This window comes from Streptopelia decaocto (assembly GCF_964273445.1).
Source record: "Streptopelia decaocto genome assembly, chromosome: 20".
Classification (NCBI taxonomy): domain Eukaryota; kingdom Metazoa; phylum Chordata; class Aves; order Columbiformes; family Columbidae; genus Streptopelia; species Streptopelia decaocto.
In genome coordinates this window covers 1,281,627-1,308,464 of record NC_138675.1, presented here as the reverse complement: position 1 = coordinate 1,308,464, position 26,838 = coordinate 1,281,627, and the positions used below count along the sequence as shown (strand labels likewise).

At 49.6% G+C, this 26,838-nt stretch overlaps 1 protein-coding gene across 2 annotated transcripts in view; it reads left to right on the top strand.

The window, feature by feature from the left end:
* Positions 1-340: 340 nt before the first annotated feature.
* The window catches only part of CDC42 (cell division cycle 42), a 29,252-nt gene continuing 2,754 nt past the window's right edge, over positions 341-26,838 (top strand). The window contains exons 1-5 of one of the 2 annotated variants that reach the window (XM_082069675.1): positions 341-429; positions 13,185-13,326; positions 19,238-19,310; positions 22,512-22,621; positions 22,710-22,907. In XM_082069675.1, the coding sequence (XP_081925801.1) occupies positions 13,222-13,326; positions 19,238-19,310; positions 22,512-22,621; positions 22,710-22,907 (486 nt within the window). In that variant the 5' untranslated portion in view covers positions 341-429; positions 13,185-13,221. Of the gene's footprint in view, positions 430-450; positions 599-13,184; positions 13,327-19,237; positions 19,311-22,511; positions 22,622-22,709; positions 22,908-26,838 lie in introns of those variants that run through there. The other variant, XM_082069676.1, reaches the window with a different exon arrangement.

Sequence of the window (26,838 nt, the reverse complement as noted above, 5' to 3'; positions counted from 1 at the left end):
CCACAGTTCCTGGGTGCATGCAGGGGGTGCAGGGTGCCGCAGTCCCTGGGTGCATGCAGGGGGTGCAGGGTGCCGCAGTTCCTGGGTGCATGCAGGGCGGTCCGTGCTTGGCACGGAGGGTCCCCCCGCGTTTCGGGCGCTCCCCGGAGCCGGAGCCCGGCAGCCGTGACCCCCGGTCCCCCCGCGCTCCCGCCGCCCCGCTCCGCTCCGTCCTGCAGGGGGCGCCGCGCGCTGCCGCGCTGGGGGCGGGACGTGCCAGCCGCACCAGCGCCCCCTGCCGGCCTCCCCCGCCCCGCCCCGCCCCTGCCGGCCGCGCCTCTCCTCCCCGCCCCGCCCGCCGGCCGCTGCGTGCTGACGTCAGCGGCGGCGTGCCCCTGCGCCTCAGCCGAGGAGACCCCGCAGCTGCCAACGCCCGGCGGAGACTCTGAGGTGAGCGCGGCCCCGCGGCGGGGCCGGCACCGGGACCGCACCGGGAGAACACCGGGGTGACCCTCGGGTGGCCTCCGCCGCCGACACACCCCTTCCTCTCCCCGCTGTCCGGTTCCGCACCGCCGGCCGGTGTCTCCGCCGTGCGGGATCCGCCCTTCCGGGGCCCGCGGTGTGTGTGCGGGGCCTCCCCGGGCAGCGGGGTGCGGGGGGCCCTTCCGGGGCGGGGGGCGCGGGCTGCGCGGAGCCGCCGCGGGGGCTGCTGTGGGGGGCCCGGCCTTCGTGGGGCCGGGTCTGGCGGGGGGCGGCGGTGCCGGGCGCAGCCTCCCTCCCCTCCCCCGCTTCCCGTCGCGGGGCGCGGCCGGACCCTCAGCGCGGGGGGCGGCGGCACCGGCCGTGGCGGGGCCGGGGCCTCGCAACCCGCCGGGCGGCCCAGCCCAGCCCTGCCCAGCCCTGCCCGCGGTCTCCGCTGCTCCGGGGGCTGCGGGGACCCCCCGGGTCAGTTCGTGGGGTGGCGGGTCAGGATGGAGCCGGGTGTGCTGCACAGAGTCCGGTCCTGAACCAGGAGGAGTTGGGAGGCGCTTCTTGGCTTTTGCCTCCCGAGGTGCGAGGTTGCTCGAAGCCCGTCCCGTTGCTCTCGATACACGGGGCCAGTGTTGTCACTGGTCTGGCTGGGACAGGGGCCAGTGCTGCTTTGGTGGTTGGTGTAGGCACATTCTTTTTCTCCTTTGAAACCTCACCAAGAGGGGTATACTGCAGCAGCATATGTCATCTCACTGTGTTTTAAACGTTTTGGTGATCTAGGGCTTTTTCCTCTAAGCGGGTAGAACTTGCAGCTGCTGGCAACAGTGGGAGACGTTCATATAACCAGGTAAATACAAACATAACAACCGGTGTTGTGAAACTCGTGCTTAATGAAGAATTGCAAAACGCTCGGGCTCGCTGTTGCCCTGTCCGTGCGGGCACTGCAGCCGGTGGAGCCCGGGTGGCTTTACTCCCCTGTTTTGACAAAAGCCCGGGGCAGATGAGGCCGTACCGGGGAGGCCGTGTCAGATGACAACTGGGTAGTCAGAAGGAGTTCAGTCTGGCCATCTGTGATTGTCTTTGTCTTGTGTTCATCTGTGCTTCTCTCCTAGGAAAGGACGTGCTAGCTGTCCGTATCCAAAGCATTAAATCACAGTGCCCCAAACGTCCTTCTTTTTTTTTTTTGGAAGGGTATTTAAAACCCGGATCAAGCCCCTCATATTGCTAATTGGAATAACTCAGTGAAGCACTTAAAGCTTCTTGCTTTCAGTGAGCAAAAGGGTCTTATGCAAAACCAACTTGAGATAGAAAGCCTTTGTATTCGGCTGGCTGTATGGGGAGAATCTGTTGTTCTGCTTTGTAAACTGTTCCCTCTTGTTAGTGTGGGGTTATGGGGAAGGCAGTATGGGCAAATGTATATTTGAAACGGGTTTTATGGGCGCATGTGAGGCTTGAATCAGTATATTGCTGGCTGTAGAAGTGTTTAAACTGTTCAGTGCGTTTCAGTAGCAATGAGGAAAAGGATTTTTTAAGTCTTGGCAAGGAATAAAAACTATTGCGATGCAAGATAAAACATGTTTGCAGTTTGGTAACGTGTTCTAGGCAGAAATTTTAATCATTACATTTGCATACTTTGAACCTGGTTATTCATGACCTGCAACTGATGTTCTGGGTTCGTTATATACCCGCTGTGGAGCTGTTTGTTTGCCTGCACCTGATGGCCAGTTTTGGGAAGTTTATGATGTTTAATAGAAATGTTCTTGAAGTTTTAGAGTGTCTGGAGCATCTAAAATGGAAAGTGTAGATCTTCAACTAAAGGAACAATAGTAAACAGTAATGGAGCCCATGTGCAGCTCCTCAGGATGTCCCTGCTGAGTGTGCAGATGGGCTTTTCTTACTTTCCTGTAAAGCGTATGAAAGGCCGACGTGCAGCACCCAGTTGACCGCTAATCCTGATCTAAAAGTTCCTCCTGGTTAAAATACAGCTGTACTTCTAAAAAATTTCCAAGTCTTATGAGCGTAGACAGCCAGACATCTTAATTAAAATCTCTTGGATAGCCGTCACCCTACAAGCTTCAAATTTAATCTTAATATATTGGTGTAGCTGGGTTCCAGCGCCGCTTCTGGCTCCTGAGAACTTGTACGATAAATGAAGATGTGCCGTTGCAGTTTGGGTGTGTGGAATCTGTTTTACGCTCACAACTTTGAATAGTCTTCTGCAGGCCTGTGCGTTTTCGGCCTCTCTTTGCTGTGCTTGTGGTCGACCGAGCTTCACCCTGTCCTTAGGCTTGATCACATGAATTTCAATGGTCTGAGCTTCTAGAATAAGAGCCTGTGAGGAGGAATTGTGAGAGAGTGTAGTTACCTTGGCTCTTGAGGATTCATTCCTTTTTTATTTTTGTAGAATATTAAGGTGCTGTCAAATTAAATGGATGTAAAATCGGTTTCTCGTACTCCGGATAGAACTTGGTGTATTGCAGACTGCTGCCTCGGCTCCTCTCACCCCATTGTGCTAAATGCAGGTGAAAACCCCCCTATTTTTAGTATTTAATATGGACAGAAAGCGAATTGACTGAATAAGCTTTTATGCTGAAGTTTCAAATAAAGTATCTTTACATTTCTACAACCTATCATTTAATTAAGTGTCTTCCTTCAAGCGTGGCTTAAAAGAGCTTACACCGCACTTCTGAGGGTGTCCATTGGAAAGAACTACCCCTAGAAATGACAGGTCAGACCCTTTCTCCGGGTATCTCCTGGGGTTTAAGCTGGCACAAAGTGTTTGCCCTCCCTGAGTGTGTCTGTCCATCCATCCACAGGAGCTCGCTGGCAATGCTGTGCAGGGAAGTGCCTGAGAAAAGTGACAAAAGTGGCGTTAGGACAAGTATTCCCAGCTTCTAGTGGTGGATCAGCTGGGTCGTTGTTGGGTGGGAGAACTGGGTTTGTTTGTCCAGCCCTGGGTGTGCAATGAACTTAAAATAATGAGTACGAGAAGCAGAGTTTCAGTGTTGTGTAATTAATCTTGGTAGTCTCCCTTTTGAGTTTCAGATATTGGCTTCTGTTTTAAAGAGTTATAAAGCTTAAAAATACCGTTTGGCGTGTTTTCTCCTGGCTAAAGCAGTTGTCCTTTTCTTGAGATGGAGTGACTTCCAAACGAGCGACGTTTTATGAAGGGAAAACAAAGAGATAGTTTTGCAGCATCTTTTAAAAAACATTGTTCCATTTTAAGCTCTTGTGTTGTTAATTCACCCCATTGCTTCTGGATGTTATGGCGTAATTCCTACCATGAGAGCTCTGTGCACTGTTCTCTTGCCTTGTGAAAAAGCAAATCAAAACCTCTAAAAAAGTAACACGGGGGCTTCATTTGAGCCGTTCTGTCTGGAGGTGCTGTGCAGATAGCAGCCCATCTTTATCCAGGCTTCTGTGCTCAGACTCTCAGACTGTGCGGTATCGATGCGTGGTTTCTAAGTGTAGATCAGACTGTGGCGGGGTGAAGGTTTTTACTGAGCTAACACAGCCTGAGAGCAAAATTTAAACTGGTTGTGGGGGTGCGGCGGGACGGTCGCTGTCACCGCGGTGCCAGGCTCAGCCTAAGGCTGCCAGAATTGTCCTGCTTTGCAATGAGCTGTTTTGAATTACTCAGCTCGTCGCAAATTGAAAGATGCTGTGCTGTGTTTATGGCCAATGCTGAGTGTTCTGTTTATTTGGGGATGGGGGGGGGAAATGACAAAGATGCTCCCGCAGCTTTGGATGGGAGGAAAGCGGCATCTGACACTTCATGATCTGCTGTGGCCGCTTGTGTTGGGCGGCTGAGGTTGGTGAACAGCTGGATGGAAAAGGGTTGTTGTGGGGGGGTGTGTGCTGGGCTTGGGTTTTTGTTGGTGTGCTCAGGTTGTGGTTCACCTTGGTGTGTTTGAGCAGTTAGCTCAAGGTTAGTGCTTGTGAAGTGTTGCTGAGCTAAAGGCTTAGTTCCCCTCGGAAGGATCCTCTTCCATGTCCTGGACTGGAAGACATCATGGGGCTGTTACTTCTTCTTGAGCGTCTTCTGCATTTACCCACTGCTGAGAAACTGCCAATTGCCCAGCTTGGTGCTGCTGCCCCGGCCGTGCTCATGGTGCCACGGGCGGCTCATCCTCTGCCGGGCGAGGAAAGTGGCTCCGGCCACTCTGGTCCCTTCTTCAGGTTAGAGAGGTGCAGGACAACCTCTCCTGCTTCAGTCCTGGCATTAACAAGCATTCCAGCAGGTTTGTTAGTATTAATTGAAACGCTGAGGTAGCTCAGTGGCTGGGAAAAGTCACTTTTGCAATGTTTTTTTTTTTTTTTAACAAAGCTTTGTCTCTTCAGTCACAGAAGCCCAGGCTGGTCGGGCTGCAGGAGCTCTGCAGATCCCCAGCCCAGCCCTGCCAGCGCAGGGTCACAGAGCAGATCACACAGGTGGGTCCAGGGGGTTTGAATGTCTCAGAGAAGGAGACTCCACACCCGCTCTGGGCAGCCTGGGCCAGGCTCTGGCACCTCCCAGCAAACAAGTTTCTGCTCATGTCCAGATGGAGCCTCCTGTGTTTCAGTCTGTGCCCGTTGCCCCTCACCCTGGCGTTGGGCACCACTGAACAGAGTCTGGTCCATCCTCTGACACCCACCCTGAGATATTGATCCATTGATCAGATCCCTCTCAGCTTCTCTTCTCCAGCTCAACAGCCCCAGCTCTCTCAGTGTCTCCTCATCACAAAGATGCTCCAGAGCCCTCAGCATCTCTGTAGCTCTCGCTGGACTCTCTGCAGTAATTCCTTGTCCTTCTGAAACTGGGGAGCCCAGACCTGGCCCCAGTTGTGCAGATGGGGCCTCCCCAGGGCAGAGCAGAGGGGGAGGAACAACCTCCCTGACCTGCTGCTCACACTGTTCCTCACACACCCCAGGTCCCATTGGCCTCTTGGCCACACGGGCACATTGGTGACTCACGGTCACCCTGTTGTCCCCCAGAAGTCCCAGGTCCTTCTCTGCAGAGCTGCTTTCAGCAGGTCTCCCCAATCTGTGCTGGTGCCGGGGGTTGTTCCTGCCCAGGTGCAGGACCCTGCACTTGCCCTTGTTGAACTTCATCAGGTTCTTCTCTCCCAGTCCAGCCTGGCCAGGTGTCTGGATGGCAGCGCAGCCTGTGCTGTGTCAGCTCTTCCTCCCAGACAATATGTTGCTTCTGAGCTGTCCCACCCAAACCTCAGGGCACCCATCAGCCTGTGCATGGAGCACCCACAGCCGTCCTGCTCCCTGAGCACATTGGAGCGAGGGAGGTTCCATTGCGGCTCATGTGCACCCAGGGTGCTTCCCCATATGCAAAAATGAGCCTGAAAATAGAGGAACTTCTGCCCGTGTTGGTTTTACCCTGGTCAGTGTATTTGGCCATGGGTCTGAGCAGCGAAATATCACAGCTGGTGTGCGCTGATTTGGTAGTGTGTGTGAATAGGAGTATAGATCGTATTTTTAAATACTAACAGTGTGAAACAAAGCTAATAAAAATAGGTTTTAAAATGTGATGTTAAAATACTGAACAGGGTTGTGTTAAAACAGAGTAGAACAGCTTCCTGGAGAGCATGACAGCGAAGAATAGCAATGTAAGAGGAAAAGGACTCAGTGTAAGCCCACATGCTTCCCAGTGTTTAGTCTGGGGCTGTTTTCCCAATGCTGGTTTGACAGTGGAACCTTAACCAGGGCGATAACAGAGATTTCAACACTTTTGCTTCTCTCTGTTGAATTTGTGCTGAAGTGCCAGCCCACAGAGCTATAGTTTATCCGACCAGGCTGCATGGGCCGCTTCTTGCTTTGAATGTAGCGCTCAAATGGGATGTCATGGCTTTCTCCTTCTTTTTTTAAAGTTCTAGAACTTGAAACATGCCGGTAGTTTAGGTTCAGGCTTTTAAAATTTCCCCACCCAGCTGTCTTCACCTCCCATCTTGTGTATGTCTGCTTGACCAGTTTGTTGTGAGGAGCCTTTGTGAATATGTGCAAAGTAACTTTCAACTCTAACATAATTAGAAAAAGCAAGTTTCGTTAAGTATAGAAAACAGCGGTTGATCTCAGTTGCGTTTTGAGGTCTGTTACTTCTTCCTTGGTCATTCACAGTAACTTGTCCAGAAATGGGGGTTTCAGAAGCTGAGCGGTGTTGGGATCCTCAGGCTCTGTCTAGGCCAGGCCTAGGGCTGCTCCAGGATCCCACACATGTACTCTGTCTTGAACAGAGAGGCCCATAATAGAAGCCAATTTTGTCTCATAATTAGACACCTTTCATATAAACTAAATAGCAATGGTGGTTTTTGAAGATAATTCTCTGTTGTGAGCACAAATTCCGGGACAGGGTTTAAAGGGTTCTCTGACTTGGTAGTGACAGTTAAAAAAACAAAACAAAACACCTAATGCTTCAAAAAGATATAATTGGTGAGATCCTGAACTGATGTGGTGCAAGATTGTTTCTTGAATCCACCCCCTCTGCCTTTTGCAGATTTTGCCTTGAACTTTATGATTTGTCCTGTTCTAAGGCAGTGCAGCTCCTGTGCTGCTTTGTAGCTTAACAGCCTTTTAAAGCCGAGTTTAAGCCATTAAATACCCGTCTGTAAGCTCAACTCAGAACCTTTGGGAGCACAAGCGTTTCTGTACATGCCTTGTGTGCCTGCAGCAGAGGACAGGCAGGTGACCTTGGGCACCAAGAGCGTAATATATTCTTTAAAATGTGATTTACCACATGACTAGCGTAGAAACGGCAGATGTGTTTAGTGCTGGGGTGGGATGTCCATGCTAAAACCATTTCCAGCAGGCTGGAAGGTGGGCTTTGGGTGGAAGATTAAGGAGAAGACCACTCTTGAAACCAGTTTTGCCTTGTGGGCCAGTTCGTCTTTCTGGAGTTCAGCTCAACCAGAGAGTGGCTTCTGTTATTCTGCATCACAGGTTTGTGACAATATCGCTGTACCAAGAGGTCCGAGGTCTTTTAACTCTCCGGTTGACACTCGGATTCGTGCGGTCTCTTCGTTGTTTGTGATGTTGGTAGAGAACCGGAGCGACGTACACAGGGATTTTTGCGACGGGGTGTTTGCCGCGCCAGCTTTGGAACCCAGGCCTGCAGTTATTAATAGGGTCTTAGAGAATCATAAGATCCTGTTAATAATTGCAGGCCTGGATTACAGACTCCGTTTAATGCTGGTTCTATCTCTGGTGGGGAAAAACCTGATTCCTTGGGTCTAGTAGCTGATTATGTCTCTTGGCTGCCCCTGATTTGGGAGATTTGTCGCTTTGAAAAGCAAAGGTGTGAGTTTATAGTAGGGGTGGAGGAGGTGGCAGAGGACAAGGGCCTTGAAATGGATGTGATTAATCTAGGAAAAAATAGCAAACCCAAATGCTTTGTTTAGAAATGTATGTTTTTATAAGATATGAAATGGCAGCAGTGTGGAAGGGCAAAAGTGGTTAACAGAGATCATGGCTAAAATCCTGTGAATATTGTCATTTTGGACTCCTGAGCGCTTTGATCCCACAGGAATTAGGTGAGGAACCTGTTTACTGTAAAATTACATTGTTTATGGGGGAGGAGGGGGGGGGGAAAAAAGGTTTATTCTTAGTTTTCAGAAATGGCTTTTTTCTTCTTGCAGTGTGGAACAGACTCTGGAGCAGGATCTGGAGGCTGTGAGGGGCTGGTTAAGCTTCGACGGGTGAATTCACGGTGCGGAGAAGAGCATCGCAAAATGGTTCTTGGTGGGCAGGCGGCGGTTCCTCGCGCGCCGCGCTCGGCCGTACCTGCGCTGAAATGGCAGCGGTTTGGGTGCCGCCGGAAAGAGGAACCCGCGGTGCTGCCGGGGCTGGGCAGGAAACCGGGGCAGGATGTGTAGACAGGTTTGACAGCTCCGTTTCCTTTGGCGAGCAGAACGAACCCATTTTAACCTGAAAACAGGCTGAAAAAGAAGAGGAATCTTAAGCTTGAAGGCTTATGTTTTGTACTTGAGATCGCACGGACAGCGAGAGCGAAGGCGAGATAAGGCAGGTTCTTACCTCTTGGTTTGGCGTACAAATTTCACTTAATTCTTCATGGTCAGTAGTTGGTCTTGCTGCTACAATTGCATTACGAGCAGTTTTTAAGCCACATTTCATGCGCTCGCCATTAAGATGGGAAAATGCGACTTTTCCAAGGGGGTTGTGGCCCTCGGTGTCGGGGTGTGTTTGGGACAGGATTTCTTGTAAGTTGTGCTTAGTGAGTGAGTGGGAACCTGCTGTGGGTACTGTGGATTTCCTCAGCCTCTCGTGCTCTGTTGGTGCCTTTTGCTGTGCGTACAGAACATGCGGAATTCCGAATATTTTTGTACACTAGGAAGGATTATTGATCTCCCCAACATCCCACTGGAGACTGCAGTTCATTGCAACGCTTGCATCTCTGTTACCGCTTTTTGGGATGAATCCTAAACGCAGGTCAGCCGGTTAACATGCACTTTCACACTTGGCTGAAGCACTGAAGGTTTTTGATTGCAATACAGAGAGATTTGAGAAATTAAATCAATGCTGTGTTGCGGTGGTTTTGTTTTTGAAGTCGTCTTTAGGTCTTTAGGACAGAACCAAGTCCCAGTGACTTGCAGGACGTGCCCAGTTGTTATCAGCTCTCCTCTCTGGGCTCTCATGGTTACATGGCTCACAAGCCACTCACTGCACTCAAAATGGGATGACTTCAGCGTTTTCCAGTCCATTTCCATTCCGTCAGATATTTAAAACTACTTGGAGCGTTTTCCAGTCCTGCTGGGTGTTGTATACGTAGACTTCCTTTTATTAGGCTGCTTTGGAGCAGGAACAAACCCAAACCTCTTCTGTTTCTCCCTCCCTCGGTGTTTAACTCTGGGGATGAGTTATTCTCCAGTTGTATCTCATATTGGACTAATTACTTTTAAACCACAAGTCAGTGATGGACGCGTCTCTAAAGCTTTTCCTGTGGCAGATTAGGTCCCAGGATGGTGCATCTGAGCTCCGTGAAAATGAGCTTGTTCTCGGCTGTGTTCTCTGGACCTCTTAGAAGTGGAAAACATAAAGTAGTTCAGCCAGCTAATCTAGAGAGGCTGCTAATCCGAGCAAAATAACTTATTCAACAGCTCCACTTTCCCACTGGTAAGACTTTGGAGGCCTGTGCTTAAGACTCGGAGTCTGTTTAACTCAGACTGTCTCAGTATTTAAAGATAAAGTTATACATCTATTTAAAACAAAAAAAAGTGAAGGAATCCCTTTACCTAAAGATGTGCTTGAATGCGTTTTGGTCCTTTAAAGATGTCATTTTGCAGTGTCTGATGGGGTGGGGGCAATTAAACAAGTGTGTGAGACCTGGTGGTCACTTGTTACATTGGGACCTTCTAATGGATTTTTCATGGTGAATTTTTTTTAATTGCTTTAGAAATAATTAAGAAAACCCGACAACCTCCCTGTGTTTTCCAGGTCCTGTGTTGTCTGATTTGGGTTCTGCTTTGTGCTCCAGAGTGAGGCCTCAGGTTGTTTGTGCTGTTTTGTTCCTGCTGCCAGAAGGTTAAAAGGATAATCCTGGCTGGTGGGAAAAGGTGACGTGTGGTTTGAGTTCATGGCTTTGCCTCCCACGTCCGCCCCGTGTGGGGTGGCTCATGTTTGAGTTGGTGATGTGCGCCGTACCGGCTCTTCAGGAGTGAATTTGAGGTGCAGGGTGAGAGCCAGCAGTGCTTTGATAACAAATACTCCGAATTAGAGCTGCTGGTGTTCGCTGTGGTCCGAGAGTTATGATGTAGATCAAGTTGATTGTTCGCTGCAAGAGGCAGAATTGCTTTTATGGCAATGATGTTGTGTGTGTACACGTTGTGCTTTGTGTTATCTGGAGTCTCTGACCTGAGCCCTTCCCAGCACATACAGCAGCTTCTCTCCCAGAGGAGGGAACAGGAAAACGGCAAAGGTTTGCAGGACTCTCATGGGAAGAATTACATATGGAGAATTTTAAGATCTCCAGGTACAGATTGGTGTGTTGCAATGCATAGGAAGTGCTTCAGAGTCTGGATTTTTCCTCTCATTTGCTTTCCTGGTTCTGGAAGGGCTGCCTTGCAGCAGATGTGTAACCTCCAGATTACAGGTAAACAAGGAAATCCAGCTAATTGGGGCAAGAGGGTGGAAGGGGAGGGAGAGCAGGAAGGGAGGGGAGGAATCTGGAGGAGGAGGTGTGAGCCGGGGTGGGATTCTCCGAAGGGGCTGCTGGAGGTGGGTGGGATCCTCCTCTTGCGACAGCACTTGGATGGCTGGAGCAGAGATTCCTGAGTCTGGCTGGGCAGTGCCATCAATTCTAGTTGGAACTGGAAGCGTGCACAACAAGTGGCTGGGAAACCCAGTGTGGAGAGTTCTGTAGCCAGCAGGACTAGGGAAGTGAGCATCCCCTTGTAGTCGGCACTGGGGAGGCCAAACCGCGAGTCCTGGGGGCAGTTTTGAGCCCCTCAGCCCAGGGCTCAAAATGGCGGCACCGAGATCACCTCAGGGCACAAAATGGCGGCCAGAGGGGTGGTGGGATCACCTCACACCAAGAAAGGCCTTGAGGTGCTGGAGCGAGTGGAGAGAAGGGAACGGAGCTGGTGAGGAGCTGGAGCACAAGTGTGATGGGAGCGGCTGAGGGACCTGGGGGGTTCAGCTGGAGAACAGGAGCTGAGGGGAGACCTTCTGATCTCTGACCTGCCTGAAAGGAGCTTGGAGCCAGGGGGGTCGGGCTCTGCTCCCCAGGAACAAGCGCCAGGAGCAGAGGAAACGGCCTCAAGTTGCGCCAGGGGAGGTTGAGGTTGGATGTGGGGAACAATTTCTTCCCCAAAGGGCTGTGGGGCATTGGAACAGGCTGCCCAGGGCAGTGCTGGAGTCACCATCCCTGGAGGGTTGGACAGACGGACATGAGGTTCTCAGGACATGGGGCAGGGACAGGGGTGGGTTATGGTTGGACTCTTGATCTTGAGGGGCTTTTCCAACCAAAATGATTCTGTGGTTCTATGATTTCTTAGCTCTGAAAGGAATTGAGCAGGGCTGCTACCTGTGTGGTGGCTGTTTGGGTCAATCCCTGAACAAAAGGCAGATGATGGTGCCTTATTTGATGGATAGGGCTGGCAAGCTAGTGAGGTGATTTAGGCTGGAGTGTGCTTGAGTTGGCTAGCTAGGCCTGACACAAACACACTTTTGATGTGTTTTCCTTTTAAAATTTACTTACCAAGTGACTCATCCCTTTCCACCTTTGCTTTTGAGCATGAAGCCTTTCTTAATTTGGGCCGAGCTGCTCTGTTCCATCTCCTGCTTTCATCCTGGTGAATGTTCTAAAATGTGACGTTTTCCCTGTGATGGTGGCACAGCCTGGCAAGGCAGAGCTGTGTGAGCGCCTTAGCGATTGAGGCAGTATTGACTAATATCCCTTAGATATTAAAAAATTGAGCTGACCCGAATACAGAAAATTGCTTTTGAAATGGAAACTATTGCTTTGTCCTTCTGAGTGAATGTGTGTTTGCTTCAGGGTCAAATTTCAGAGCTTTTGATGTTAAAATACAGCACCAAATAGAGGATTGGTGATTATTCCTGATGCCTGTGCAAATCCTGCACCATCTGTGTATATGTTGAATGAAGATGTATATATAGCCGCGTCCGGCCTGTGTGATGTGCAGAACTGGGTGCTGGGGTGACATCCTTGTGAGGCTGAAGCGTTGCCACCCTTCCGAGGGTAAATCCGTTGCGGTAGGTGTCTCGGCCTCCTGCAAACTCTTTGTTGCTGTAAATAAAAGTACTTCCAGTAATACAGAAATGTTGAAAACCAGTGGGAGCTGGAACCAGTTGCTGGGGTCAGGATTTCACACCTGCATGGGAATGAATGGCTGGAGGTCTTGTACTTTTCTAATTAAAGCAATATATTAATGAAGAGCAGCTGTGTGCGGTGCTGGAGGTTGCTAAGGAGTGTTTGGAGGAGGAGTTGATGGCAAGTATTGATTTGGTTCATGTGCTGGGTCAGTGGTGAAGCAGCTGGTGCATTGTGATTTTGTAATGATTCGGTGATTGGGTTGCCCGGAGCGGGTGCCCTGCTCACCACTTCAAAGTGGGGATAAGCAACTTGAACCAAAAGATCATAGAACTGTGCGTAGGCTTCCAGAAAAAAACCCAAACCCAAACCAACCAAGAAGGCAGGGGGAGGAGGAATTAATCATGTTTATTTCTCTCTGTACCTACTTATTTTTATCCCATAAACTACTTTCAGAGCTCCCACTGCCACGCTGAGCGTTCTGTACTGAACTGTTCTCCGCAGGGCACGTCTCTTGGGATGAGCGAATGGCACTGAGCAGCTCTCAGACCTGAGCTTACACTTTCAGCTCATTTAAGCTTTGATGCTTCCACGCATTAAAATCAGTCTGGAAAAGCCTAAAAATGTCTTGCCCACCTCTAGGTAACCAGGCCAAATTTGCACTGTGTTAGTGACTGAATTCACCCAGCGTAGCAAAGCAACCGTGGCAAACCCTCTATGCTGGTGTTTAGCAATCAGGTGCAGTGGGACGTATTTGCATTTATGAAAATGAGCAGCTTCCTGTCTTGCGTGTGCTGGAGAGACAGATCTACCGACCCATCTGGAATGGCTTGTTTTCAGATCCCATACGCGCTGTTAGTGGTTTGGGCTCCAACCAAGGCTCATCAATGACACGTACTGCTATCTAATGAGAACGGAAACATCTAAATGTGTGTATCTCTCTTGTTTTTTTTTCTTCTAGGTCCTCATTGGAGTTGATATTCCAGTAGACTTCAGCTATGCAGACGATCAAGTGTGTAGTCGTGGGTGATGGTGCTGTTGGTAAAACCTGTCTCTTAATTTCGTACACAACAAATAAATTCCCATCGGAATACGTACCAACGGTAAGTGAGAGGACGGTTCCGGTTGTTCTTTGGGCACAGTGGGGCAGCACAGCATGAGTTCCCTTCCGAACTAACGTTTGTGGCCTGCACACCTTGTACTCATCCTTATGTCCTGCTTTCCCGTTGGAGACAGATTAACATGGTAGAACGGCGATGATCGGTGTGTTTGGGACACTGCTCGTACCGCTCTGGCATCACGTGGCAGTGCTGGGACGCTCTTTCTGTGTCTGCTCCGCTCTGCTGTTGGTGGCCACTGGCTGGATTCTGTAAATAAAATCATTTGCAGTTGTTTGGACTGCGAGTGGAGAGCAAACAGCAGGAACACCTGCTCTCAGGCCTGCTCTCTGTTCTTGCTACGTCTTCATTTGTAGGGAGAGTGGTATTTTATGTTGCTAGAATGGTCTGTGACTACTGTTAACATTTTCTGATGCTCATTTTCGCTTTGCAGCTCAAAGATGCAGAGGCCGTGCAGTGAACTGTGAGGTGTGACTAGTTAACTTCAGCTAAGCGTGAGAAACACATTTGGATTTAGACTGCGCGGTTTCATTCCTTTGTACTTGCAAACACTCGCCAGCTTTGTGTGTAGGGTTTGCCTAATTCCCAGTCACCTTGTTGAGTTTTACAGGCTCAGTTTTCTGAGATACTGAATCCCTTGACTTATTTGAAGGTCAAGCTGGGAGCAGTTTGCTGACTGCCTGTGAGGAGCGTTAGGTTTCTTTGTAACAGGAAAAGTGCTTTTCTTGATAATATTGCATATGATGAGTGTACTGACATTGAGGGGTTCAGTTTTTAGTGAGGTTCCTGCAGGAGACTTTGACATCTGGATGCTCTTTTTACTAGTTTGCTCTCTTAGTGACCCAAAAAGGCCATCAGCTACTAATACACAAATTGAAGAGTTTGCCTTGGTACCTCAAACAAATTTGGATGCACAAATGCATCGCAGAGAGGTTGAATGCCTGTTGGTGAAAGGGCCACTGATAATTTCTGTTATTACAAAGCAACTTAAAAGGAACAGAGAGCTCATGTGAGATACCAGGATAGCCGATGGCTCTTTTGGAATAGCTACTTCTTAATAAAAATGGCCTATTTTTGTGGAAAAGAAGGTGCAGGGAACTTCAGGGCCTCTTTTGAGGCACAGATCTTCAGCTTACCACCTTGGAGGTTTGTTCAGAGTAGGATAGACTTCCACAAAATGCCAATGGTGGTGTTTGCTTGTAGAGGGGGAGCTAAAGGTGAAGGGACTTCTGAACCCACCAGCGTTCAAGTGTGATGAGGTGACCCCTGTTGGGAACCTGAGGGTTGTGCTGTGGGTGTGGAGACCTGAGTTCATGTCCCACAGCCCCTCTCGCTACGGGCTGGTAGAAAATGGTGTTTGAAACGGTGTTTTGCTGCTCTGGGGTTTTTGAGGGTGGTGCCGGGTGTCCTGCTGTGACGCTCCTGGCACAGCCACATCCTGTGGCTGTCTGCTTGTCCTCCCAAAGCTGTTCTTGATGGTCAGGACGAAACAAGTGGTCAGTGAGTTCATGCGGTGGGTGTTTCTATACTCAGCCTTAGTGAAGTGACCCTGGATTATGTTGAAAAATGTTATAAAATGTGTATTTTGAAACCTTGTGTCTTTGTCTGCTGTCCTGCAGGTGGTAGCACTGTCTGTAAATCCCTGCTAACAAGCAATATGGAAAAGCTTCTCAAAGAAGTTACTTGCCAGTGAAGTGCATTCAGGGTGTGCTGACACTTACTACAGTGCCTTTTAAAACTGTGCCACATCTCTGGGTTATTATTTACCTCTCAGCTTCATGGCTTGAGGAACTTGCTGTTCTGGGGATATCACAGGCCTGTTCCTAATTCTGTGTGTGGACTAGAGGTGTATTTCAAGCTCTGGAAACTGATGAGTAAGGTCTGATATTCTGGCTAATGCTTCTAGTGACAAACAGCAAAGAAACAGAACACAGCATTGTTCCCAAAATGCAAGTGAGCTGTCTGGGAGTCAACAAGACTTAATATCCCCAGAATGCCTGTTGCTGAGTAAGGAACCCAGAGAAAAATGGGCAGGACTCTGACTGCTTAACAAAAATGTTTAAGCAGGAAAAGAACCTGGAGGTAAACGTTGGATTTTGAGAACCTGATCAATACTGGTGGTGGTAGCTCTAGGCCAGCATACCCACAAACACCAGAGTCCAGCTGCAGCAGCTGCTGCAAAGTGTCTCTGGAGAGGAAGGTGGCACCTGGCTTAACAAAATCCCAGGCTGGTTGGGCTGCAGGAGCTCTGCAGATCCCCAGCCCAGCCCTGCCAGCGCAGGGTCACAGAGCAGATCACACAGGTGGGCCCAGGGGGTTTGAATGTCTCAGAGAAGGAGACTCCACACCCGCTCTGGGCAGCCTGGGCCATAGAGTCACAGGAATATTTTGGTTGGAAGAGACCCTTAAGATCATTAAGTCCAACCATAACCTAAATCTAGCACCAACCCATGTCCCTGAGAACCTCATGTCCGTCTGTCCAACCCTCCAGGGCTGGTGACTCCAGCACTGCCCTGGGCAGCCTGTTCCAATGCCCCACAGCCCTTTGGGGAAGAAACTGTTCCCCACATCCAACCTCAACCTCCCCTGGCGCAACTTGAGGCCGTTTCCTCTCATCCTGTTTCTTGCTGCTTGAGAGCAGAGACCAACACCCTCAAAGTACAGAAGTTTCTGCTCATGTCCAGATGGAGCCTCCTGTGTTTCAGTCTGTGCCCGTTGCCCCTCACCCTGGCGTTGGGCACCATGAACAGAGTCTGGTCCATCCTCTGCCACCCACCCTGAGATATTGATCACATCCCTCTCAGCTTCTCTTCTCCAGCTCAACAGCCCCAGCTCTCTGTGTCTCCTCATCATAAAGATGCTCCGGAGCCTTCAGCATCTTCATCTTCCTCAGGGACCCAGCGGCACAGAGCAGTCGGCAGAAGGTGGGGGTGTGTTAGCAAACCAGTCCCCGTCTGGTCTCACACTGGGCTGCTCCGTGTGCGCAGGCAGCGCAGGGGCTGCCGTACACGGGCTGTGCTGCTCCTGGCATAGCTGTGCTTGTGCACCACGATTGCAGCAGCAGCCAAAACATCCATGAGAACACACCGGATCAGAGTCATAGATCAGTTTCTTTCACTTGGCTCTGTGTTTGGCAGCTCTTTCTCTTTTTTTTTGAGGATATTTCCCAGTGGGAGATGGGTTTCATACTGGTACTGCACTTGGTTTGTCACCTACGTGTTTTTGATGTCATTGCTATTCTCAGATAAAACCAGCACGTCGGTGGAAGGGCACTGGTGACATTTGGGCAGTGGTAGAGCAGGTGTGAGTCAGGCTCGTGCCATCTGCTGTAACGGGCTGTCCGGCACTGGCACGAATTGAAACTCGGGTTAATATTGCTCTGGTTTTCAGCCCGTTTGGCACAACTGAGGCTGAAATTGTCTGTAGATCATGCTGTGGGACTGTAGCTGCCAGGTCTATCTGAAGGCTGCCCTTGTAATCCCGGCCTCCTTAGGCCTGAGCCCTGGGCCTTTTACTAGTGCCTATACCTGATTAAAAAAAATCCCATTTAGCAGATAGCTTGAAAAAACAGCTTGTGATGAGGCAGAACACGTGCTAATCCTCCCAAAGGGCAGCTGCAAGTGGTATCATCGACTTCTTGTCCACTGGGTGAAAATGAAGGGATGTCCTTGGGGGATTAAACTGCCAACATCAGACAGAGTGAACACCCTGACCTTCAACACGGAGCGTTCAGTTTCCTGTCCTGTACCTCGCAATGGATGAGTTCTCATACTGACCTGTCCTTTGGAGTCTTGAAGTTGTAGTCGTTGCGTATTGATACACAAATTGAAATGCCTTCCACCATCCTTCAGCCCGAAGATCTTACTTGTATAACAGCCGGACACTTTCTGGGGTGTTCAGCAAGGCCGATGGTACCCGGGGTGTGTGAGGAACAGTGTGAGCAGCAGGTCAGGGAGGTTGTTCCTCCCCCTCTGCTCTGCCCTGGGGAGGCCCCATCTGCACAACTGGGGCCAGCTCTGGGCTCCCCAGTTTCAGAAGGACAAGGAATTACTGGAGAGAGTCCAGCGAGAGCTACAAAGATGCTGAGGGCTCTGGAGCATCTTTGTGATGAGGAGACACTGAGAGAGCTGGGGCTGTTGAGCTGGAGAAGAGAAGCTGAGAGGGATCTGATCAATGGATCAATATCTCAGGGTGGGTGTCAGAGGATGGACCAGACTCTGTTCATGGTGCCCAATGCCAGGGTGAGGGGCAACGGGCTGAAACACAGGAGGCTCCATGTGAACATGAGCAGACACTTGTTTGCTGGGAGGTGCCAGAGCCTGGCCCAGGCTGCCCAGAGCGGGTGTGGAGTCTCCTTCTCTGAGACATTCAAACCGCCTGGACCCACCTGTGTGATCTGCTCTGTGACCCTGCGCTGGCAGGGCTGGGCTGGGGATCTGCAGAGCTCCTGCAGCCCAACCAGCCTGGGCTTCTCTGAACATCTTGAATGCTAATCTGAAGTAGTATGAGAGAGACTTCTGCCGTTAGCTCGTGCTCCTGGGGATATATATGCAGCATGTTGTGGCCATAGCTGCTTTCTTAGATACCGGAGTTTTGACAGGTTGAAAAAATGAGTGTGCTGTCAGGTATTGCCTTTTTCCAGTCAGGTGGAAATGACCAGTCTGGACTCCTGGTAGTTCAGCTTTGAAGTGCTGTCCCGCTGGTCTTATCTCAGTTTTTAAAGGGATTTTTTCCAAGGACCTGAGCTCCCACTAAAGCCCTGTTAATAGGTGCATGTGACAGCTTATTTCTTTGTGTCCCTCCCTTCTTCACCCCATGAAAGCTTTCGAGACGACCGCTGGCTCTCTCATATTGCAGTTTATTTCAGTGGGGGAGCTGCTCAGACCCCGGTTTTGTGTTGGAGCAGCTTCCGTGTCCTTATTTACGGGTCCCAGCCGCCCTGGTAATGCGCAGCACGCTCTGCAGGGACAGCTGCTTTGTTCTTTGGCAGTGGGGAGGACTTTTTTCTTTTGCAAAGGTGCTTTCTGAACTACCATCTGTTGCGGTTCTGAAGATAAAACGGTTATTGAAATGATGGATACAGACCCCAGACAGCACAGTCCTTAATGCTGAGCATGCGGGTGTTGAAGGAGCGGGTTTGGGGCAGGGCCTTGGGCTCAGTTGTCTTGTAAACAAGTTCCTGGGGAAGCGTTTTTGGTAGCGTTGGCCCTTGAGCTTTGTAGCGGGTCTGCCCTTGAGACCAGGGCTGTTGTGCCTGGTGCTGTACAATATAACTTGGTCCTCTGGAGCTGGATTCTCCATTTAAACAGAGAGTGAATTTGACCCAGACTGATGTTGACCAACTCTACTGTTTCCTTCGGAGATGGAGGATAAATTCCCATTGAAAAGAGGCACTATTGAATCCCCCAGGTGTCCAGAAAGATGAACTTGAGAGGAGCCCGGTCCTGTGAGCAGCAGCTCAGGGCAGGGCCCACCCTGGTCAGTTCTGTCTCTGTGGGGATGTGGCGACTGTGTCACACCAGCTGTGAAGGCTGGAATTCCTGTGGCAGTGTGGGAAACCTCTTTGCAATTACAGGCAGGAGCTGCTGCAGGTGTTTTGCTCAGTGGCTTTACCTTGTTGGATGTGGTTGTGTATCTGTGCTCTGGGTACCTCTGTAAGCAGCTCTTGCATCCCTGTTCCTAATGGAATTGTCCTGGAAACAGCTCTTGCATCCCTATTCCAAGCTTCATTTTCCTGTTAACAACCTTTGTAACCCTAATGGTTTCTGTGATCCTGTGCTGGTGACTCTCACACACTCTCACACAAATCGGAGGTGACCTGGCAAGGCGAGCAGGACAGTGGTTTGAAAGATGGTTTATTCACATCCTCTGAAACGTATTTCTCTTTTCTTGCCAGGTTTTCGATAACTATGCTGTAACGGTGATGATCGGAGGAGAGCCTTACACCCTGGGCCTCTTTGATACCGCAGGTGAGAAATCGAGTGTTCGTGTTTCAAGATTTAGTTGAGATGTCGTTGAACGTGAAGATACACAGTTGGTTATTTTATTTTAAAATAAATCTTCCTTGATTCTTCTTTTCTGAGCTTTGGGGAGTTGCTAAATTGAGTTTATTTTAAACAAAACTAAACAACAGCAACAACATAACAAAATCCAAAATAACTCCACACCGAAACCCACAAAAGCAAACCAAGAAAACCTTCCAATTCTTGTAGAGCTGTTTGATTTTTGTGACGCCAGGTGACAACTTTCGAACTTTCACCTCTAATCTAAGCGATACTTGAAAGAGAAGAGGTTTCTGTGTTTTTAAACAAAGGAGAAAATTGTGTTGAATAAAATGTGGATTGCGTGTGGTTTTGGTTTAGTAAATAGCCTGGTTTTTGACCCAATCTCAAGACAGAATGACTAACATTTGAGCATATTGGATGCACGTTTCTGCATTCTTAACATGCAGGCTGCTTTGTTGATGGTTATTAGACTGTGTCTCAGTTGCTGGTTGGAGAAGTGCACAGTGATTCAACAGCTGCACACGTTGCTTTGCACATGTGAAAATTCAGCAAGAAAGGGTAGAAACTGCTTCAACTGCCAGTCACCCCGTCCCCAGCCTGCAATGACACTGAAGTCGTGTGGCAGCCTCTGGTATTGTCAGCTCTCCTGGAGAACTTAGTTAAGCTGTTACCTAATATTTTCTCAATGGAACGTAGTTTGGCTCTTTCCCTCTCTGTTTTTACAGACGCATTATTAGTGTCTTGTTTAATGAAACGATCTTACACTTCCAGTTAAACACTATAGCTTCAATTAGCTCTTCATGTTCTTCTCCCAAATGTGTTTTGTGTATCAGTTATTGCAAACTTCTTAGTTCATCAGCAGTTAAGTGCGGAATAGAGGTTCCTTCCTGACACTGGGGAGCTGCTGGAGGGACCAGTGTGGAGATGGTTCTCAGCTCTGACCTTCTGGTACCATTTGATGTGGGGGTAGAAGCTGCATTAGGTCCTTCTCTGGCCGAGGTCTTTTGGGTCCACAGAAGCCCAGGCTGGTTGGGCTGCAGGAGCTCTGCAGATCCCCAGCCCAGCCCTGCCAGCGCAGGGTCACAGAGCAGATCACACAGGTGGGCCCAGGCGGTTTGAATGTCTCAGAGAAGGAGACTCCACACCCGCTCTGGGCAGCCTGGGCCAGGCTCTGGCACCTCCCAGCAAACAAGTTTCTGCTCATGTCCAGATGGAGCCTCCTGTGTTTCAGTCTGTGCCCGTTGCCCCTCACCCTGGCGTTGGGCACCACTGAACAGAGTCTGGTCCATCCTCTGACACCCACCCTGAGATATTGATCCATTGATCAGATCCCTCTCAGCTTCTCTTCTCCAGCTCAACAGCCCCAGCTCTCTCAGTGTCTCCTCATCACAAAGATGCTCCAGAGCCCTCAGCATCTCTGTAGCTCTCGCTGGACTCTCTCCAGTAATTCCTTGTCCTTCTGAAACTGGGGAGCCCAGACCTGGCCCCAGTTGTGCAGATGGGGCCTCCCCAGGGCAGAGCAGAGGGGGAGGAACAACCTCCCTGACCTGCTGCCCACACTGTTCCTCACACACCCCAGGTCCCATTGGCCTCTTGGCCACACGGGCACATTGGTGACTCACGGTCACCCTGTTGTCCCCCAGAAGTCCCAGGTCCTTCTCTGCAGAGCTGCTTTCAGCAGGTCCCCCCAACCTGTGCTGGTGCCGGGGGTTGTTCCTGCCCAGGTGCAGGACCCTGCACTTGCCCTTGTTGAACTTCATCAGGTTCTTCTCGCCCAGTCCAGCCTGGCCAGGTGTCTGGATGGCAGCGCAGCCTGTGCTGTGTCAGCCCTTCCTCCCAGTATCATCAGCAAACTGGTGGAGGGTTCAGGCCTCTGGAAGCTGCTGCGTGTGTAGATACGAGTGTCCAGGTGCCGTCCATCAGTGTGGGTTCAGTAACCCAGCCAGGAGTGCCGAGACCCTCCCAAGAGGGTCAGTGCGTGTTGGTGACACCACACTTGTGGGTACCAAGGCTTTGCTGTCAGAGCTGGGCTACTCAAGTGGCAGCTTTTGTTCTTTAAAGGTTTTTTGCTAAATAGTAGGCAGCACAAGTGACAGACTTTACAATGGATAAAGCCCCTATTACTAACTGCAAATTTAACAAAAAAAAATGGATTTGAGGATTTGTTTTGAACTTGTCCTGTGAAGACAAAGCTTTTTGGAGCAGCCTGTTAATCCCAACAAGGTGTGTTGGGCAGGGCTTGGCTTCTCTGTGTCCAGCCGAGCGTGAGAGCTGCAACAAGCGGGTCAGAGCTCCGTCTGCAAACTGTGGATCTGCTGCTGCTGACGTGTCCCAGGTGTTGAGTTGTCTCCTTCAAGATCTCAGAGGCCTTTGCCCTGTACGGCAGGTGTGGGAGCATCTGTTGAAATCTGCTTTTCGAACAAGCGTTTCTGTGGCTGCCCAGGGCAGTGATGGAGTCGCCATCCCTAGAGGGGTTTAAAAGGCATTTAGACGTTCTCATGGACATGATTTAGTACTGGAGTTAGTTATGGTTGGACTCAATGATCCTGAGGGTCTGTTCCAACCGAAAGAATCCTATAATTCTACGATTCTGTTCTATAAGTACAGCAGCTCCTTTAGTGCCAGGTTTGCTTTCTAGAGTTGAATAGGAGGTTTAAGAATGAGCTCAGGCAGAGTTGGGCTGGTGGGTCAGTGCTAACAGCGTTCACAAGCCTAACTCAGAACATTCTGGTGAACAAAACTGCTCTGTTATTTTCCAAACCTTTCACCTGGTGATAGAATTTGATGGCATAATACTTTTAATAAACGGACTAGGTACAGAAGACCTCATCTATAACCAGACCCCTGTTCTGCAACTTCCATCAAAATTGAGGAGAGTGTTACGCAGTCTGAAGGTGTTTAATCTAAAAATATATTAGAGCATACTCCTGTCAGGCTTCCCAGCTCTCTGTGGTTTAAGCAGCTCATTGTTACGTAGCAACCGAGTGAATTCTGGATTTGAAAGCTCAGATCTTCAAATGTTTGGGTTCAGGGCATGTGTATTTGCTTAAGAGTGAGGATTAATCACAACAATGCTGTTGTGCTGGGATAAGCATTCTAACCCCCCGTAAAGGGCAGTATTTAATGGTCTGGGTCTAATACTGTGTTAATTTTCTCCTGTTCTAGGTCAGGAAGACTATGATAGATTACGACCCCTCAGCTATCCACAGACAGATGTGTTTCTGGTCTGTTTTTCAGTGGTGTCTCCTTCTTCATTTGAAAATGTGAAAGAAAAGGTTGGTTGGCCTCTGCAGTGCTTCTGGAAATACATCAGGACTTACCTTAGGTGCTTAGTAACAAATATTGTGTCTTCTCTGTCTTTAGTGGGTACCTGAAATTACTCACCACTGTCCAAAGACTCCTTTCCTGCTTGTTGGGACCCAAATCGATCTAAGGGATGATCCCTCAACAATTGAGAAACTTGCCAAGAACAAGCAGAAGCCCATAACTCCAGAGACGGCTGAAAAACTGGCCCGGGACCTGAAGGCCGTCAAATACGTGGAATGCTCTGCGCTCACGCAGGTGAGGGTTGGTCTTTGACCGTTTTTGCTCGCTTATATTCTTTGCAGTTACAGGGACAACCAGCTCAATATGGATGTTGAAGGGTATAAGGTGTGTTTCTGCTGTTGGTAATGTGACTTTGTCGTATTGTAAGGCACAAGGACTTGGCAGTGGTACAAAGAGAATCAGCTTGTGAAGATTAGACATAGAGAGGTGACGGAGGAGGACGGGATCGCTGTGTTTGCTTTCATGTTGGAGGAAAGACAGCTATTGGAGACTTGGAAGGTGTGTTAGGGCTGGGACACAGAATGCAGCTCACTACTAAAGAGAGCAGGAAGAGGGACAAAAAAAACTCAGAAAAATCAGTTCTGGTACTCGTAAGACTTAAAGTTTTCATAGTTGAGAAACTTCTTTCTCTTCCGGCGCTGTTGGTGGTGAGTAATGTTTCCTGTGTCTGCCTGAAGATGGAAGTTCTGTTGAAGCAGAAAATAACAATGAAATAGTTCTTAAGACATAAACGTGGTGATGTTGTGTGGACTTACTTGTGAACGTGAGTCTGAAGCCAACTAAAATAGCTGATTTGAGGCCAGGAAACCGGGTTTCCTTTCCCTTGAAGGCAGGAATCCGAGGGTGGGAGCCATCGGCCGGCGCGTCGCCTTCGCTTTGGGTGCCCTGAGAGCTTCATCTTGCAGAACTGACTGCGACTCTTTCAACAATTTCCTTCATGCTGCTCTGTAAAGCATTTGTCCCTCACCTGATGTGCACGGTGTCAAGTCTCGCGCTCTTTTCAGTTTTGTCGCGCATTCATTTCTTGTATCTTGAGCACAAAGCTTTCTTGCTAAACTTCATCAAGCCTGAAGTTCTGCTGATATCTTGCAGCTTTGGCCCAGACTGTGTGTTGACTCTTCTACTTGGGATCCTGAGGCCTTTTTTAAAATGTAATGAAGCTTTGCCGTGTGTTTGCTGAGCAGGAAAAGGCTTTGGATGGGGTTGTGTGGGACCCCAGCCCTGGAGCTGCACTGGGCATCCCTGCCCAAAGGTGCTCCTGGCTGTGCTTCCTACTGCCCACACACAAGCTGAGGGTTATTTGTGTTTGAGCTCTAATTCTCTTAGGTCCCTTCAGCCCCAAAATACCACTTTAGGTGGTGTCTGGCACATCCTGAATGCTGCAGAACCTGCTGTTGGATAAACACATCCCAGGACTTTTTGTCCTGAGACCCTTTCCTCTGTAGCTTGAAACTTGCCATGTTTAGTCTGCTCAGATGGCGTGGAAGCACTCAGTGTCACCAGAGTAAGAGCTGATATGATTAAGAATGTCAGTGTTTATCTTTCTTATTTCCAGACAGCCTGAACTGTATCTGTTGCAGAGAACAGCTCGATGTACTTGGAAGCTCGGCCTGACCATGGCACTAGTGCTTGTACATACACGTGGGTGGTTTTAGGAACCGAGTAACCTGGGCCGGGGGTTCCGACGCCTCCTCACCTGCAAGACCGGTCGCTTTGTATCTGCTCTGTTCTCCTTTTGCTGGTGACTCCCCTCACAAACCCCTTTTCTCAGCCTGTTGTAGCTGCCCGACAGAAACACAGATGATCTGCAGGGGGCTGTTTGAAGTTTCCGGCTGCCGTTCCTCGCCACGAGTGGTGTTTTCCTGCCTGCAAAGCCCTGTTTTAGGAGCTGGTTTCAGCTAAAGCTGGGCTCAGCTGGGTGCTTCAGTCTCTTTTTACCGTGGCTTCTGCCTGCTCAGTTCATCTCAGCGATCCAGGGTGTGTTGTTTTTCCTTTCCAAATAATTTACAAATGACTTTGACACCGCAGTAGCAAGTAAGCACTAAATCCCAGGGCGAGAGCGTGGTTGTTTTTCCCCTGAGAGGCACAATTTGCTTGTCCATGTGGAAGAGCTGATGCTCTGAAGGTACCTGGTGAGTCCTAAGAGGATGAGTTTGAGTTTTTTCCATACAGACAGAGTATCTGCTCCTCCCAATCCGGGTGGCTCTGCACTGTGAGGAGTTGCTTCTGTCCCTCCTTTCCTCAGGCTGTTTTGTGATGAAGACACTTTTAATGCCTTTCTTCAGCCTCCCAACACCACTGTAAAAAGTGTGGATGAACACTTTGCTGTTAGGAAAGGGTGACCGGCAAACAGATGACAAGTAAAACGCGCATTGCTTCGGTTACACTTAGGAGTTACAAGTCTTAGTGGACTTTCTGAAGTTCAGCGTTGGTACCTAAAACAAGGGAGAGCTTGGAATTCAGGTCCTTTCCCCCCCTGCTGCTGGGTCGACAGTTTTGACACAGATCTATAAAGTGCATTAAACTGCGTGTGAATGGAGCGTCAGCACAGGAGACATGTTACTTTATCCAGAATACCAAGGCCTGTGTGCCAGTGGTATCCAACACATCTCCCTTCGCGTGGTTGCTCTTGGATCATCCAGGCCTTCAGCCCCAGTCCCATTTTCACAACAATTTTGTCCGTCTCCTATTTCTTCTCCTCTTATCCCAATTTTTTGCCAGATCCTTCAAAACAAATCCTAAATTCTGTTCTCTTAAATGAATTTCTCCTGTGCAACAGGAAGACAAAAGAGGAGTCCTCAAGTAGGAGAATTAAGGAGACCTGTTTTCTTGATTCTCGCCCTGCCTGGGTTCTTAATCTAACACTGCATAATTGAGTTTATTCTACAACCTCATTCTTGCAGATAAAGACAATCTAATTAGTACCCAGACTTCACATAGGCATTATTTATTTGAAGTCTCTTGCTCTTTTGTCAGTCTGGGCTGCAACTCATTTAAAAAAATGAAGGGAGGAAGTACAGAATAGTTGTACGTGGTAATTTCCATCACTTCTGTTCTTTCAAGTATAATCTTGCATGTAACATGATGGACTTAAATGCTTCCAGGTGGAATTGCCTTAGAGATCTCCCGTGTGTGTGTTTCAGCAAAACAAGTTCAAAGGCTTTTGAAAAGGGATAAATCCAGCCTAACCTGGGAGGGAGAAACGGCAAAGGCTACACTTGTTTACAAGAAATAGTTCCAGTTTTTCTCTTTGGCGGGGATCAAGCAGTTCTGACTGTAGGGAGGTTGCGCTCACGACAGTAGATTTAGGCGAGTCCAGTCGCAGAAACCCGGGTGGGTGTCCCCAGTGTCCGGGTGTGACGTGGCTGTGCCGGGGAGCGGTGACACTGGTGACACTGGTGCTGCTGCCCCCCCTGGCACTCACGGCACCGCGACCCTGCCCCTCTGTGATCCCGCAGCTCAGTGATTCCCCCCCGACGCTGTTTCTGTCCTCCCGTGAGCGGTTCTGTTCGCTTTGGGAGCCAAACTGAATAACTGAAGCGTGCTGCTCGGTGCTGGTTAAGGTGCCACCTGGCTGGTTAAGGTGCCACATCGCTGCTTATCGACCAGTGGCCGATGTGTGGAGATGCCGATGGCTGCACCTTCCCGAGCGGCGCTGTGTCCGTCCCAGCTGCTGCTTTCTGGAGATGTTCAGTTATTCAGGGCTGAATTCACAGGGCACAGGGGCTGTTTGTTCTGCGCTGAGTCTGCACATGGAGTTGGCTGCTTATCCACAGCGGGTGACTAAAAAGGTCCCCCTGGCCTTTTGGATCCCGGTGGTGGGTGAGCTGCTCTCCGCTGGGTTTGTTCCTCCGTTAATGTTAAATTGAGAACCGCCACCGTTAGCGTGGCCCCTCTCGCCCCCGTGTTCTCGCCGCTGTGTTTGTGCCTCTGCCCTCCTGAGTGTTCATTTTGTCCGACTCGCTCCGTCACGTGTTCTGTCTCTGCCATTGACTTCTGGGTCAATCTCAATGACATTTCCTCCCGGGATCTACTTTGTTTTTCTTCTTTGCAAAGTAAATCTGTTTGCTGCCTCTGTGAATTCAGCCTGCTCTATCCTGAATGCTCTTTGTATCTGCTTGTTTTTGCTCTAATCCTCTAACCTGGCTGCTGTTTTTTCCTCTCC